General features: G+C 40.9%; 1 protein-coding gene across 1 annotated transcript in view; it reads left to right on the top strand.

Moving 5' to 3' along the window:
• The window catches only part of adgrl3.1 (adhesion G protein-coupled receptor L3.1), an 87075-nt gene extending 81521 nt beyond the window's left edge, over window positions 1-5554 (top strand). Inside the window, 5 exon segments of the mRNA XM_018695561.2 lie at window positions 4-132; window positions 909-926; window positions 1604-1906; window positions 2807-3396; window positions 3399-5554. Coding sequence (XP_018551077.2) covers window positions 4-132; window positions 909-926; window positions 1604-1906; window positions 2807-3396; window positions 3399-3452 — 1094 coding nt within the window. The 3' untranslated portion in view covers window positions 3453-5554.
• The last annotated feature ends 11674 nt before the right edge of the window (window positions 5555-17228 follow it).

The following is a 17228-nucleotide window of genomic DNA, read 5'->3' as shown; positions in this document are numbered from 1 at the left end:
CAGGAGCCATGGCTAATCATCTTATAACTAATGCTCTCCTTCGTCCCCATGGTACTAACAATCCTTATAACACTCTCCTGGGGGACTCGGCAGTCTATAACAACCCAGCCGTGGGCATGTACAACACCCAAGGTGTGCCTGACATTCCTATTATAAACATACAACATTTGGAAAATTAGCTTTGAGTTATGTTTCACCATATTACATTTATTTTGCATGATTATTTCATTTGAAAATGTTTGCCACTGTAATACACTTTTGGCTGCATATTTGATCCAGCCTTATTATTATTATGGCTCCCAAGTGAGGCGATCAATCACACTGCAATAATCTTTCACAAAGGACACCCACTGGGCAGTTCTCGCAGCACATAAATGTAGAGAAGAAATTCGTTTGATGATTTACCAAAACAGTATAACTTGTTCACACGCTGATTTATTGTATGCTATAGATGCACGCTGTATGTTACTGGTTGCAAATTCACCGTGTCTTTTATAAGCTACTTGGGAGCCATGAAATATCTGTACTATTTTGTGTGAATGTTCCATGGTGCTTCATTTTGAATGCCAGTTTGTACGTGTCAGTTGGGACTTGTGTATTGCTTGTGGTGCTGCATGTTTACTGTATATACACAGTGTTTTAAATGTAATTTGTGAGGTGTGTTTTTCTGTTTTCTCTGTGTTGAATAAATAATAAGCCAACACGATAGCAGCCAGTTAACTATAAGGCTCTGAGAAGCAGAACTTTGATTTTAAGAATCAGACTGGGTTTCTTTGTTAAACAGTTTTCATCACGCCTCCAATTACTGTGCAACTGTTGATTTTTGTGACTGCTGAAATATGCTTCTCTCAATGTATGAACTCACATCTGTGTCTCTTTTCTCTCTTCCCCCTCATGCTGTCCATTAGCACCTTACCGAGACACAAGTACGGGCTAAATTAATACTCAACTACTTCAATGACATCGACTTTCTTCTCTCTTTTCTTGCTTCTAAAGCACTCTGCCTAACATTTTCAGTCCAATCTACAGCCGAACAGTAGCTTGGTGCTTTGGCATGCCCCCCCCCCCCACCAATCTTGAGTCAGTCCACGTAATACACTTATCTTACTTGGTTTGTTACACAGTTTTAGATTTCCTCCCAGAATTCTATTTAAATGTTTTCTTCTTGAGGAATATACCTATAGTACTAAAAACAACGGGCATTAGCATTCAATCTCACTGAATGGAAACATTGTGGATCAAATGTGCAAACTGAAATTTGAGTGATATTTGCCCTTAAAATTACTTGCAATGCAATTACTTTAAGTGTCACTTCAAAATATTTATCTTATTTTGCAGTGAAACTCTAACTCTTCTTTTTGTATTGCTGTAGTGCTGGCAGTAATTGAGAAAAGAAAGTACTTCTGAGGTTTCTCTTAAATGAATTATGGACGCTTGAAGCATTTTTCCTTCCAAGAAAATTATCATTGCTACTTTTTAATCCTCAATTCACAGCACACGCTATGATATCAAACAATAATTAAAATCTTTCTTCTGAGAAATCCACTTAGTTTACTTAAGGATCCTAATAATTATTCCTTTTTTTAAATTATTTGCTCCTCAGAGGGCATCCTGAACAACGCAAGAGACTCCAGTGTTATGGATACACTCCCACTTAATGGTAACCATGCCAATAACTACAGCATGGCCAGCAGCGAGTACTTGAGTGACTGCGTCCAGATCCTAGACCGTAGTGGTGGCTACGGCACCCACAGCAACCACAAGGAGACAACCCTGGAGAAGAAGATCCTCAAGGAGCTGACCTCCAATTATATCCCGTCCTACCTCAACAACCATGAGAGAGCCACGACTGAGCGCAATCACAACTTGATGAACAAGCTGGTCAACAGCAGCATGGCCAATGGAGGTGACTGGTTTGATTTGAGTAATGCCAGGTTTTGAGAGTCACATATAAAGCCTTAAAGTTTAGCAACCTGAACGGGGACACTGCTTCGAAAGCACGTAACTATGAATTCTTGGCCATGGCTTCGTTACTAATCATGCACTGCCCTCAGAGAGCTGATTCTGTCTCCCACAGGTTGGGTGTGAAAACACATTTTTACCTCAAGATCTGGGGGCAGCAGTCAGTTTTCTCACAACATTTATACTATGAATAATTGTGAACGCAATACTGGCATATTATCAGCAAGTTGATATGGTAAAATTCTTAGCATACAGTCGCCTAAATACACATCCAGCAGATTCTGAGCAGCATTCACTTGGAATCATGTTTCTGGCCAACTGATGAATGAAAGTGAAATACTCACTCTGCTTTTAGCTGTCTTTTCTATCTCCAGCAGCTCCTGGGAGAATTATGTGGCCCCTAAATGTTCCTACTACTCTATGTTCAGTGCCATGTGGTGTTGGGTAGGTGGTGTACAGTTTAAAGTTTTTAGAGCCATTTCACTGAAAACTGCTGCCTGCTGGTGCAGAAAACGGCACAAAAATCAGTAAAGTTGTGAACCAGAAAATGAAAACGGTCAAAGAGGTTGAAACCCTTTGTAGAGGTAAGGGGAAATGCAGGTAAATGAGTTAGGTGATAATATGGGAAACCCCTGTGAGATTACACATTGTAATTTGATCAGCCATAAACATTAAAAAAATATTGATTTTAGCAGCAGTAAAACGTCATTTTTGAGGAGTTAACACTGAAGTAACCACTGTAGGGCACTAAAATCATCACCGCATGTCATTGTACTAGCAGCAGCTAGCAGCAGCACTGCTCCTGGTTCAAAATTAACTATCAACAATAACTTGGTTCTTTCAGGGAGCATGGCAGGAGGCAGCAGCAGCAGCAGCAGCAGTGGAGTTGGTGGGTGTGTGGGCAGCAGTAAAGAAGACAACGGTCCCATGGTGCTGGACAACCCTGCAGCCTTCCCCCACGAGGAGAACCTGGGTTTGGAGATTATCAGAGAGGAATCCAACGCCCCACTCCTGCCGCCACGGCCCCCTCCACCAGACAGCCATCCCCCGCCACCGCCCCCTCCTCACAGCTTCTCCCGGCCGCGGCGCATCCCTCAGGAGACCAGCGAAAGCTTCTTCCCCCTCCTGACCAACGAGCACACCGATGAGCACACGCACTCGCCCAACCACAGAGACTCGCTCTACACCAGCATGCCAGTGCTGACGGACCTCCCGGACGGGCAGATGAACGGTTTAACAGACGGAGAGGAAGACAGTTCGGGGGAGCTGCAGCCCTGTAAGAGTGCCACTGCTCCTGAGCTGGATGATGTCTATTATAAGAGCATGCCAAACCTGGGCTCCAGGAATCACCTTCACGAGCTACAGAGTTACTACCACATGGGCCGTGGTGGCAGCGATGGATACATGGTGTCTGGGAGCAAGGAAGGAGTCCGATTCGATCGCCCGAGGATCCGCCTGTAGACCCTTCCCACCTGGTTACCAGTCTATAGAGCCAATCAAGAGACTTCTGTCCCTCCCCAGCCCACGCTCACATTTCCAACCTTCCAATGAAAACATTCTGTGTTGTTGACTGACAGACTGAGCTGGCCCGCCCCTGGATTGATGTGCTGTGTGTGACATTAACTATGGCTCATGACAATATGGTCGCGATATCGCAGGTCAGATGGAAAGCAGGGACTGAATGTATTGTCATATATGGTGCAGACTGAGAGGGCGGTTCTGAGAGACTATTTGTGAACATCAAACAGAAATGGAACTTTTAACCTGGAAAGGAAAGGAAGGGGGAGGGATTCTGTAATTTTACCCTACCTGTTACTTTAATTTGGAATTGGATTGACCGTAGCCCTACAAGTTCCCCAATATGGACCTCTAGCAGATCATATCATATAGTCTCTACTACCACCACTACAGGGGCGTGGCCCCCAGCCCTGGTTAAAGGAGCTGCCTGTCTGTTTGTCTGTCTGTCTTTCTGTCTCACTCTCAAAGACACGTACCGGGATGATGTTTCCACCTCTCCAAAGGGTAGAGCAGGATATTAAACTCTGGTGTTCATAACATAAACTGGCCCCAAAGAGGCTCCGCCCCACTACCTGCCAATCAAGTGGAGGATGTATGATATATGCCCTCACTACGATCATCCCAAAAACTATTTTACTGGACAACCGAAACTGTAACCATATCACGCCGATGTTCTGAATTCTCTTCCTGTTCGTATCTGCTAAACTGGAGTCGTGTCTGGGCTGGTGTAACATTCCTGCAAGTTGTAGTGACTGCGGCTACTGTGTATTTCACTGAAAACAAAGAAGGAAGATCATATTACAACAGACTGAATTTCAAAAAAAAAAAGAAAAAAAAAGAATGGGTTCCGTTTCTTCTCCTTTATTCTGTAAAAGTTTTCAGTTATCAAAGGACTATGAAGAAATCACAAACTGTTTCTATGTATTGTACAGAATACAGATACAGATACAAATGTTGCATATGACCAAGTCTTTTATTTTTTAATTTTACGTTGCAAACCTTTTGTCTGTGGAGCTGTTCTGAAATGTCATGATATGTTCTAGTCACGTGTAGACTACAGAATGAGCAAGGAACAATCTTTCATGTCACTCTTTCGTAAATACAGAGACAGTTACGCACTCCTTAATTAATACGCATATACCCTACGCACACTTCATTCTGGTCCTTTTATAGCAACACCACTGTCACTTACATCTTTGCAAATCAACTGTTACTATATACTTTACCACTGTGTAGATTTAAAACTGAAGGGAAAATGACGTGGCCAAGTTATGAAGAAAACGGTTATTATGGAAATGCCACGTTTTAGTCTTTACTGGAAGTGGGTCTCATCTCATTTGTTCCTGAATAAAGCATTTCCTTCCTTGAGGCACAAGGATGAGCCTGGGTGGAAAAAAAAATTACAAAGATATCAGATACAGAGTAACACAAGGATGGTTTATGAAGCATATCCTCTCTATTGCCAAATACTCTACCAATTGACATTACATTGCTGTGCTGCTTGAGATCTTACTGTACAGAAAAACAATGCTGAGAATAATAAATGTCATTCTCTAAACTGAAAAAGAGACTTTCCACTATTTCCACTATTTGAAAAATACAGTGGGTCTCACCTGTGAAATGCCATGATTACACCATATTTGTGTACTGAAGATGTGGAAACTCTGCACACAGCAGCACTGTCCAATGTGGAAAGCCAATGTTTACTTATTTAGGAGAAAAATTTCATAAGTGTATGAAGTGTAGCTTGCACATGTATCCCACAAGCCCCCTCCATGTCCCAAGAGAGAAATTATTTATTTATCTGTTTATTGGTTTAAAGACAGCAAAACAAGCTTGGAGGAAAGAGAGCTGGCTTTAGGCAGGAGTAAATAAAGTGGCACTTGGTTTGTTTTTTTGGTTTTGTTTTTTTGGTTTCTTTTTTTAAATTATTATGATCATGATTATTATTACAATATTATTGCTAATTATTTATTCTTTTTGTATGGGTTCCAAGTTGAATGATCTCATAACTAATATTTGTTGTAACAGTGAAAGTTGTTTGCCAACAAATAAATTACTGACATAGCTTTGAGGTTTTCCGCCTCTTGAGTGTTATCAGTCATTACATCAAAATTAAATGCAAACACAGAGTTAAACCCAGCAGTGTTTTCACTTCAAATATCCATTCCTGGGTATTTAGGAAGATTACATATTGTATATATGCCAACAGACATTTTGCTACATGTATTTCTGTATTTCTGTTTCATTCTCAGATGAAATTCTGACTTTCTGCTGATCTCTGTAAAAACTTTTGAGTATCCTATCTTGGTCTATAGGATGGCAAACGTAGCAGAATAATATCAAGCCATTTATTTAATTTTATTGTGCTGTGGTAGTTCCAAATTGCAAGAAAAAGTTTTTATTTTTTTTTAAAGTAATTACAACATCTTAAAAAGATGCAGGAAGGGAAAAATACTAGTGACATGAGGCTGCTCTCGTGCTGTTGTTGGCTTCTTCTAAAACTGAGGCAGCTGTTCTGTCTGTCTACCAAGGTTAGTGCCAGCTGCTGCCTAATGGTGCAGGGTGTGGTCCTGCAACCAAATCCAGTATCCAGTCCTCTCCATGCTCTGTATGCTGTACATATCAGACAAGCCCATCAAAAAACTTTTTTGGGCCTATCACTGTAAAAGTTCTGGCCATCCCACTGAACTGTGGATGTTACACAACAGCAGTCTAAGCCTCCACCATCAGTTGCAAATTCTGTCCCTGGCATCATGGCAACATGGGCATTGTGGTGTAGGTCCATTATTGCTTATGTGCCTTTTCCACTTAGTCTGTTCCTTCTACATTTACACAGCTCTACCTGCTTAATGCACTGTAGTGGCTGGCCTGGCACCTCCTTTGGGGAACACGTGCTTAGTGTTGCCCAGCAATGGCCATCCTTAATAATTCCCTGGGTGGACTGTGGCAAATCCCAAATCAGGAGTGTCTAGTTGACTTTTCTAGCCAGTTTTGCCTCTGGAGGGCAGAACTTCTGAGACCGGCAAGACCTTGGTGCATCTGACACATTTGAACAAACTAGCAGTACTTTTGTGTGACAGTAATTTAGGGCCTAAGGGTGTACATATAGGGAATGTTTGTAAAAAACATTTTTAGTAATATTCTGCAGTCCTGCATGCAGCTTTCAAACCTGGAACAGATACCCAATTTACATGGGTAATATGTATCTGAGTTGAGACATATATTATCATTGCATGCATTGACAGTGTCACATATTTGACACACTTCAGTTGGTGCCTGTAGTCAGGATAAAGGTGATAACAACTGCTTTTTTTTTTTGACTACATGTGTCTCTACGCCGGAAAATAGCACAGTCGTGTATCCTGGCACCCTGACAAGACGCTGCAGGTGTCCGTTGATCTGTTGGAGAACTTTGGGTTACACACATAACCACTGTTCTCTGAGTGAAGAGATTATTTCTTGAGGCCGCTCTGAGACTATGAGAGTTTCACAGGTGCACTACTAACTCACAGGTGGTTTGTCTTAAAGTAATTATCTGTCACCTGAAACCCCTTGACCCAGTAAGGCAGTCATCATACATATAACTACATGGAAAGACAGAAAACCATAGTTACATGCAGGGAACTAATCTTATTTTCATTCACTCATGTCCACTACTTGAACTACTTGCATTGAGCTCTTTGTGTCCAGACTACTAATTTCAGTCTAGGTGTTCAGGGTTCAATATTCCTAAATACTTTCTGCGAAACTGTGACAAGGCTGACACATGACAAGCCTTTCTGCAAATAACACAAAAACAACTAACTCTCATAATCTTGCAACCTGCCTCTCATCCATCTAAGTTCTCTCTCACAGGGATGTCAGCTTGGTTGGTATTTGTTCAAGCGGTGCAGCAGATTTTCACACTCATACTGATATTTTTATAAAAGTGACAGTTTCTGGTCATAATTTTTGGTCATAACACATCCTGGACAGTTAGTATCAGCGGTTGACCTGCAATGAATTTCCATTACATGAGTGAAAAGAAGAAAAAAAAAAGTCTTTGGCTGTGGATAAATATCAAAAGCTTCATGAAATTGCAATATGCCCTTTTATTTGTAGCAATGCCTCCACAAACGTGTATCGTGACTCAGTTGGGTATAATCTCTGCACAGTATCTCTGATATTATTGAGGACTTTCACCATTTCTTATGTGCTTTGATCATAGATTCGGTTTATGGAGAGGATAGAAAAGAAAATAACAGAGTAAGGGGAGTTAGAATATAATGAGAAAAGGAGAGGAGACCAGTAAAAAGGGGGTGGGGGTGGGGGGACTGCTGGTGTGAAGAAATGAGTAAAAAGAAGCGTGGAAAGACATTGCAGTTTTTTTTTTTCTAAATAGATGTATTTTAACTTTCTTTAAAACTAACTAGAGCCACCTAACACTCGCACTCTCCCTGCCCCTTCTTCCCTCCCTTCTCTCTTTTCCTCCACCACGCTGCCAGTAGCAGGCTGATTAAACGAGCATCGGTCTATGTGGGTCATATCTCTGCTGGAGTGCTCTGATCGGTTAGTGCTGCCTGGCTGTGTTATCTTCCCCGCTCTCTCTGTTTCCCTCCTTCAAGGGAAGGCATTCAGTATGTCTTACAAGGTGACATGTCTCTCAGACTCAGCTCACAGACCAAAGGCAAAAGACGAACAGGAGCGTAAATTAAAGGGAATCTGTCTTTTTATTGTATATGATTAATTAATGACATGTTGCAGGCTGAGAGAATCTAAATGTGGCACCTATAATAGGATGACTACAAAAAGCTAAACAGAGTGATTGCACACAATAACGAATCCTTCCTGGAAAGCCACTCGTAGCTTAAAATACTTCTGAGTTGTTGAAAAAGCACATGTTCAGAAATGTTCTTGCAGTACTAGAATAATGATAATATTTATAATAATGATAATAATATGAAAATTCAAATCAAGCAAGCCAGGATGTCATAGAGCACAATTAGAAGACACACTCACAGACTGTGTAAAATATTCAGTCAGTTATTGAGAGATAATATGGACACGGCAAATACAGTACACATTTTGACAAATCACTTAAGTTCAGTTACTGGCTTTTATCCCTGGGCTTTTAACCATGTCTCACAGTCTTCATCTGTGGATGGAGTTTGCTCATGTCGTACAGATGTTTTCATTTTATTTACCCTAGAAAGCAAAGGTTGATTGAATGACTTAGTTTTAAAGCTGATCACTGTGCTCTTTTCTCCGAGTGAGTCCCTAAATAGTCTGTGATGGATGTGACCTGGCATGCCGGTGGAATCCGGCGTCTAACAATGAATGTGAATGAATGGCTCAGTAACAAGCAGCCCCCATTGTGAAACTGATATTACACTGTGGTCTCTGTTAATTAAGGCAACTATGGCATTTAAAGCGGAGCTTGAATTTGATTAAATGCGGAAAATCGGCCCATCCATACGCTGTATGACATTTCAAGATTTCCATCCCATTTCCTTCTTCTGCGCTGTTGAGCACTATAAAGCACAAGCGGCATTTTTCCTCAGCCATTCTGGAATCTAGGTTCTAAGGGAATAGAATGGAATGGAACGCGTGACCTCACATTCTACAATTCCTGGGCTGTCACTGGAATTTATTGTATTAAATTACAGATTTTTAATTGTATTGTTCAGGAATTCCATCTATCATAATGTGACCATTCTTTAGTTGATTGGGAGCTCGCTGTGAGAGAAAGCTAATTAGTCTTTCTCTAAGCCACATCATATCAGCTTATGAATGGCTAGCCTTGCCCTGACCTCTGGAAACACATGAAAATGCACAGGGGTTCCTCAGCTGACCTATGTGTGTATGTGTGCGTGTGTGTGTGTGACCAGCCACATCTATGCCAGCTCATCTGCTTGTGCTGGCCAGCTTGTGTGCTGCGGCATATACTGTATGTGCACTCTCGCTCATCGTCTCCTCACCTCAATTTTCCATGAGAGTGCTCATTGGAAGAAAAACACTTAACAGGTACACACAGGCCACCCTGAATAATTCACTCTAATTGGCAAAAAGGGGAGGGGGAGCGGGTAGGCAAGTAGGCCTTGGCAAAAGAGTGACAGAGGGTGAGCTGCAGAGTGGGAGAGATGGGGGAGAGACTGGCCATCCATCCACTGGCTTTTTTGAGGTCACATACACCCCCATGCATGTTTAATTGGCTTTGGGGTGGCATGGTGTTTCTGCTGCCTCTGCTGTGAGTCAGACTCACTATGCCTTTTCTGGAGCGTGCCTTTTCATGGAGGCTCAGCAATGGAGATACTATTTTAGGAACACATTAGGAGCCCAGAAAACACTGACATTTGGACTATTGCTGGGATGGCTGGGAGAGGGAGAGGGCTAGTCACCAGTGTATATGACAGATAGACTCTGGGTTACTGCCTGTGCGCTTTGTGGAGAGCGAGTACAGTAGGCCAGACCCATGTCGAATTACTTTCTGAAATGGATTCATTTACTTCTTTCAAATTGGAGTTTCACTCGCAAAAGAACTGATTAGATTGTCCCAAATGTGCAAATCACACACAATTCTAACTCCACATAGAGCAAAGGTCGAAATAAGGAAAAGCTTTCAATTAATAATTTATTGTGGTCACACAAGAGGAAAGCCAGTGCAAATGAAAACATGTACTGTCAAACCTCAAGACACTCTCACACTTCCCTGCAGCAAGGCATTGGAGTGCTTTTTATACCTAGACTGTGCAGTTTCTTACCAAAGTAGGATCTTGTTCAAATGATATCTGACCTCTATGATAGTCTGCATAGAGGTGGAACCAAAAGGTCCAAAAACTTGTGTTAACAACGGTGCCTTGTAGGTTCCCCTGACTCAACTATACTTGTTGTTCTTGGTTACGAGTTGAATGAGAGGTGCTGCAGTACTGCTGCTGCTGCTGCTGCCAGTCATTACACAGGACTGCATGGAAGACACTGTGTAACCTACAGCAGGGTAGGGAAAGGTATCAATACATCATGAATTAAAACGTAATTAATTAAAAAATACTATTGTTTTAAGTGTTTAACATTAAAAACATAATACTGTTGTAATTTAGCTTAACATTTGTAGCCCTTTTCAGGCATAGAGTGAATTTACAATAGAAGCAAATTGTGACTTTGTGGCCATAGTGTATTTTCAAAATGCTCTCTACCTAATGTAAACACTGCACAGAGTGGCTCTTGGCCTATATACTAGATTATCAGGCTCAAACTTCAGATCATAGTACAGGGATTTAGAAAACAGAGCACTGTGTCCTCTCTCAGCTCATCCTTTCTTCTGGATGCTAAATGGAACCAGTGCGTCTGACTCTTCCACCTTGCTCTCAATCTGTAATAAAACCAGTCTTGTGATGAAATTAAATTACGGATAATAAGTATCATTTAAACCCTAATACTGGGTAATTGCATGTGTTAGTAAACTGTAATAAGTATTGTAGCTGATGACATGCTGTTAGCTCTGGTCTAGATGTCATTCATAGAATCTGTAATGACATTTTCCAGTGGACAGAAAAGCAGCTCTGGTTTTATCATAAACCCACAACAGGGAAGAATGTGCCCAAAAGCATAATTTGTCTATTGTAGTGCAGAGAAACAGCACAAACAAGCACCACACATGGTTACTAAGATAACCTCTCTTTTATGTTTATTTTCTAACCTCACTTTTCTTTATCTTTCTTTCTCTGTCAGACTTTGAAAATCGTTAAAACTTAACTTGCTCTGCCTTCACTGTTTGATAGCCACAGTCACCTTTGACTTCACTATAACTTATACTTGATTTGTTTGTTGCTATTGTTGTTGCTTATGTGGCTCACATGCACTAATTTCTCACCCCAGTCATCAGTAAAACACACACACACACACATATACACACACACACAACCATTGTCAAATAAGCTTCACTGCACCACACTGAGAAGTGGACGCACAAAATAAACATCCAAAGCACGTAAACTGCTCTGTCTATCTTAAATAGCTCTTTTCAAAGCTTTGTTGCAAAGCTTAGTAAGAAATATAAATAAATAAGCAAAGGAAAGAAACAAAGATAAACTATAAAAGGCAGAGGCATTTTACAAAATGTAATTAAATGTTAATAATAATTATTTTTATTGAGATGATTTAAAATGTGTTGGAGAATTATCAGCCTATGATTTTTAATTCAGTAGGTTTTGAAATAACCAACAGGAACCTGCATGTGCACCCCAGGCTGTGTTCCCCGTCATGTTTGCCATGATGTATTACATTAGGTAAAGCAGCAGCACGACTCTGCAACTTGTTTTTAATGTATTTTTGAAAATAACTGGGATGTAGGGCATATCTGCAATAGAGCAGACAAAAGTAGTTTCTGACTGTAGCAGATGCAGAACAGAAAAACACAATTACGCTGGTGTAAATGAACTGGCAAAAACCTGTAGCCAAGGATATAAAAAAAAAGTAATGCAAAGAAAGACAGAAACAAAGAAAACAAAGAATGAAAGGAAATAAAGGTACCTAGCAATAGAACAGTGAAAGAAATAAGGTGTGAATGACGTGCGGAAAACGCGAGACAAACAGGACAGGAAGAGCAGCCTCCAGTGCTTTATCTCGCACATAGCACCACAGTCCAAACTGGTGTCTCCCAGGGGCCTTGTCTCCTTTTTTTCTGATTGGTAATGAGGCACAGCTGCCTTATAGTGGGCCCAGCAGGCAGGGCCTTGATTGCTGCCGCTTACTTGAGCAGGCAAAATGTGGCGAAGACGACCGGATTGCAATATGAGTGCAAAAATGGGGAACTTTTTGTAATGAAGAGATCCCAATCTTGGTTATTATGATTCAGAACGGTATTCTCAGCTCTGCTAAATGCGGTTCACAAGTAGGTCTGACTTGCAAATTATGTTTTTGTTGGCAATGGTGGTGTTTTTTTCTTTCTGGAGGCTGTAAATGTGGCTGTTGTTTCTGGATAATGGTTTAGAAAGTTGCAAGATTGAAAGTGGAGTGAAAAACAGCTGCAACTGCATGTTGCATGTGCTTTGTACAAAAACATGAAATTGTGGCTCACAATTTTGCTTCTCCTGGATGGTATGTATGCCATCCTCTGGCTGATATAGAACTCCATCATACCCTCTTAATTTATACATTTCCTCAACTGGTGGATTTGAAAATCATATGACTCTTGTGACCACAAGACCTGACTCACAAGCAAAGCTGCCACTCTCACTTTATTCCAACCTGCTGGCACAACAAAGTTATTACTCCTCACTGTCATGCAGTTTGTCAGTACGAGTCAACATGACTGAGATCACAAGAGGCAAACAGAAAAGAATGACCACAACTGATGTGGTTAGAATGAAGTGAATGGAGGACGAATGTGATTGTTTTTGTTTATTTGTTTTCTGCTTGGCCCCTCCTCCTCACAGCTGTCAGCTTGACTGTCTGGGGGTGGCAGTTTACCTCAGTATATTTGGATTCTCAGGCTGTTGTTGTTTGGATATGAATCATGAATCCTTTTTCTCATTCCCTTCAGGAGATGCTGGGTGCCAGTTGCTATGGCTACAGTACATCGCGGCTCAGAGAGACACCTTGCAAGATGGAGATAGTGAGACTTATTCCTTTTGTCTGTCTTTCACTGATGCTGTTTTAGTTGGTTCATAGCCTCTTTCACTCTTCAGCACCTTGTGAATAAGCCTTGTTGTCATTGTTGTGTTCTGCCAGATCTGTGTTTTCATTGCCTCTAACTCACATGCTATTTCAGACCCAGCCACGCCCCTCTGCCCAGTTTCCCACCTGGTGGCCCCTCCACCCCTGCACACACCTGTTCCCATTTACTTAATCACCCCCCTCTGTATATAAACCTCCCAGTTTCCACTCACCAGTCATCACCAGATTGTCTTTGTGCTCTCTGCCAAGCCCTCTAGACCTTTGTTTGTTTAGCTACCTGCATACTGATTCCTGTTCCTGACTGTTTTGCCTGACTGCTTGCCTATAATTCTGCCTGCCACCTCCACTGTTGTCTGCCTGATTTGTTTGCTTTGTTTTGAACAATCCAGTAAAGACTCCTCACCTGCCATCACTGATGTTGTTGTGCTTTTGGATCTTAAGTTTCTCGGAAAATAATGTTTTTACTAAGGTGACGATGTGTTATATGGACTGAGGGTTCAGGTGCAAGATTGAGCGGGCCACATTTTCAACTTTTCCTTTTTTCCTCTGTCTTTAAGGACATTGACACTAGATTAAGTACATCAATTACAAAGCAGTCAAGAGCGACTGAATATATATCTTTTATATATTCAGACCTCTCGTCTTTTTCCAGCATCTTGGAGATGTTGCCTCAGTTCTTCTGTGGATTCAGACTGTCTCAGTGTCTTCTGTCTCTTCATGTAATCTCAGACTGACTCCATGATGTTGAGATCAGGGCTCTGGGGGGGTCAGACCATCTGTTGCAGTACTCCTTGTTCTTCTTGTCTTCTTGACTCATTGTCCTGCTGCAGAATTAATCTGGGACTGACCAGACACCTCCCTGATGCTTCTGATGAAGCATCATGTATATATATATACATGTATATATAGTATGTATAGTATGTATATGTATGCATGCGTGCAGCAGCATGGCTCTGAATCTCCAGTCTTCCAGTCAGGTTTCAGGAGATTTATGTGAGCTATACTTAGCTCACATAAATCAGTGAATGCAAGGATACTGAGCACCTACACACAACTCCCTGAAAACAAAATGTTTGGCTCAGTAGTTTGAGTACAACACTGGTGAAGTATGTGGGTTGAATATTGGGTGCAAACATTTACAGGCCTCACATCTCCATCCTGCATGTACCTGCATTATTTGCATAGATTGCACATATTTGCATAGAGTCGGTGGGTGAGCTGGGTTGGTACAGTAGACTATTGACAATAACCAATAGGTATTTTGTGTGTGAAGGGGCTGTGTAAATGTTGAAGTTTACAGAAGAAATTGCAGAAGCATCATCAAACATTCAATTTGATTAAATTTCTGCTAGCATGATTACCTGCTATGATGGATGTGCCTGATTGAAAGGCTGTTAATTAATTTCCACAGCCCAAAAACTTAACACAACACAGGCACGTGTACACACACAAACACACACATAAACACATACACACTGTATATCTCTTACTGCTCAAAAGGGGTATCTGGTTATCGAAACCTGGCAGGGGTGTGGTGTGCAAAAATGAAGTGTTGTGCATTTTGATTGGCTACTTGGTCCGTCCTGTGCTGCCTCTGTAGGAACCAAATGCTCCAAGCCCTCCCTCAGCGAACAGGACAACACATTTGTCAGCTAACTGAAAGAGCTCATCTAAATTTAAAATGTAATTTAAGAACCATTCAAATGTATAAGCCACAATGCACCTCACAATATTAACAATTTACCAACACGCTCTCAGCATGAATGCCGGTCACCTGGGGAGATGGGGGTGTGTGTGTGTTTGAATGTGGCTTATACTGTGTACATCTCCACGTCCATAATTGTATGTATTCTGATGGACTGCAGCCTTTTGTTTATTTGTTTGTTTGTTTGTTTGTTTTTTGTTTTGTTCAACATCTTCCTGAGATCTGGCCAAACTCTAACACCCTAAGATTACTACTCTGGTAGATATTCACCCCTCACAGGCAGGAAAAGGATTAAAAAAGCTGGCTGTTTGCTGTAGTATCCAAGGACTCTTCATTATGTATCTGCTGCCTCTTTTCAAATCACTGATGCAAGAAGTACACTCTCATATGACACAGAGAGAGAGAGAGAGAGAGAGAGAGAGAGAGCAAGAGATAGAGGGAGGGAGTATACATGTGTATCGTGTGGAGGAATGGAGATCCTTGTACTGTTATGTTCAAACAAAGGTTTCCACGGCAACCACATGCACCATTAGTCCCCTTATCAAAACTCAGGGATGAGGCGCCTCAATTACCCCTCATTCTCGTACACATACACACATACACACACTCGCATGATCTTAACCCTCAGATCTGCAAAGCTATCTCAACCTTTGATTGAGGGTTGCGTTGTACAAATGTCGAGGGACCGTATGGGGGAGTTGATCTCTTGGCTGGTTGACTGAGAAGAGGCTCTCAAGGACAGAGCGAAGATGGCTGAATTATTGGAAAACAATGTAACAAGAAGAAAAAAAAGAGTTTGTCTAGAAAGGACAAGTGCTCCGAGTTTCAAAACAAGTGTCAACCTTATCACATTGACAAGATTTGATTCTTCTTCAGATTACTTAGCAGCAGGGACTATGGCTTCTTTTTAACTACAAACGATCTTGAAAAACTAACAATGGTTTCCCTGAGGTTTCATTTGAAAATGTTCAGAACTCCAGTTAGAAATGTCTTTTTGGAAGTAGATGAAACAAAGCTGTATGGGTGGAAAAATGCACTGTAAAGTGAAATTCACAGTAACTTTCCGCCTGCTGTGTATCCATAAACTGTAAAATACTGTAGTCATTAAGAAAGTACCATATTTTTACAGCATTATAATCAGTACTCGGAAAACACAAATGTCAAAAGACAAATGAAAACAGAACAAGAAATGGTAAATTGACTGCATTCATATAGCACTTTTCTAGTAATATCTTAAAGCCCTTTGCACTACAGCTCACATTTACCCATTCATACAGCACTTGTTCTATATATCTGTGCTCTAACACACACACACACACACACACACACACACACACAATAGGTGTGCTTCAGTGCCCTTGGCCAACATGCTGAGGAGGAGCTGGGGATCAAACCATTGACCTTCTGATTAGTGGGCAACCTGTACTTCCTGAGCCACAGCTGCCCCAGATGGAAAGAAAGAAAGAAAGAAAGAAAGAAAGAATGCAACATAGTACCAGCACATACCATAATGTTTTGATGTTCTCCAAATCCACACTGTAAATTCTTCCAAAAATCAAAAGGAAAGCAACAGTAAGGTTTATATTTACTGTAACAACCAAAAAATACTGCATGTATGCCCCTGCCAAAAATTCCCTGTAATATAGTATAGTACTGCTATTCTTAAACACCTTTACCTTACTGTAGATAATACAGTGATTTACTGTGTAAACAAGGAAGAGAAAGAGAAGAAAATTCAGTGAAATTTCTGATTTAAAGGCAAAAAGTGCATTTCTTCCAGCAACCGGCCACAAGGTATGCAGATTGGTTTGTCATTTTAGTGCTGTGCCTATGCCAGTTCCCAAGATTCCAGATTTTATCTTTATTATTTAAGGCTTACAGGGACTTACAGTTATGAAGTACACAAAAACTTAGAGATACACTAATTGGATTTGAATTTGTGTATTGTGAATATGAAAATACCCAGTCAATTATATAGCATCAGGTAAGCCACTGAAAGAATGAGGAATTCATTAATCCCCTTTTAAAATTAATTTGCTTAGTCTAAATATGTGATAGTGAAGTATTGTTTATATAACATTGGATTTTGCACAGAGGTGTTATTATTTGTTTTTATTATCTATTCAATACTCCCACATTAGCTTTAACTTTTCTTTTGTTTCTTAATATGTGTTCATGTGGTTTATAAAGAAGGTTTACACCTTGTCCACAAACTCAAGTTTCCCAACCAAAATCAAATATTCTATTCTCCTCTATGGCTACAACAACTCAGGCCTTTGTTTCTGGAAAATACAAGAATGAAAGCTAACAGCTAAAGACCAAAAAGGAAGAAGAAACAGCAGGGGAACTATGAGGGTCAAAGTTTTTACTTTCAGGTCATATAAGC

The sequence above is a fragment of the Lates calcarifer genome, linkage group LG5, assembly GCF_001640805.2.
Source record: "Lates calcarifer isolate ASB-BC8 linkage group LG5, TLL_Latcal_v3, whole genome shotgun sequence".
In the NCBI taxonomy this organism is placed as follows: Eukaryota; Metazoa; Chordata; class Actinopteri; family Centropomidae; genus Lates; species Lates calcarifer.
This window is presented reverse-complemented; position numbering and strand designations above follow the sequence as displayed.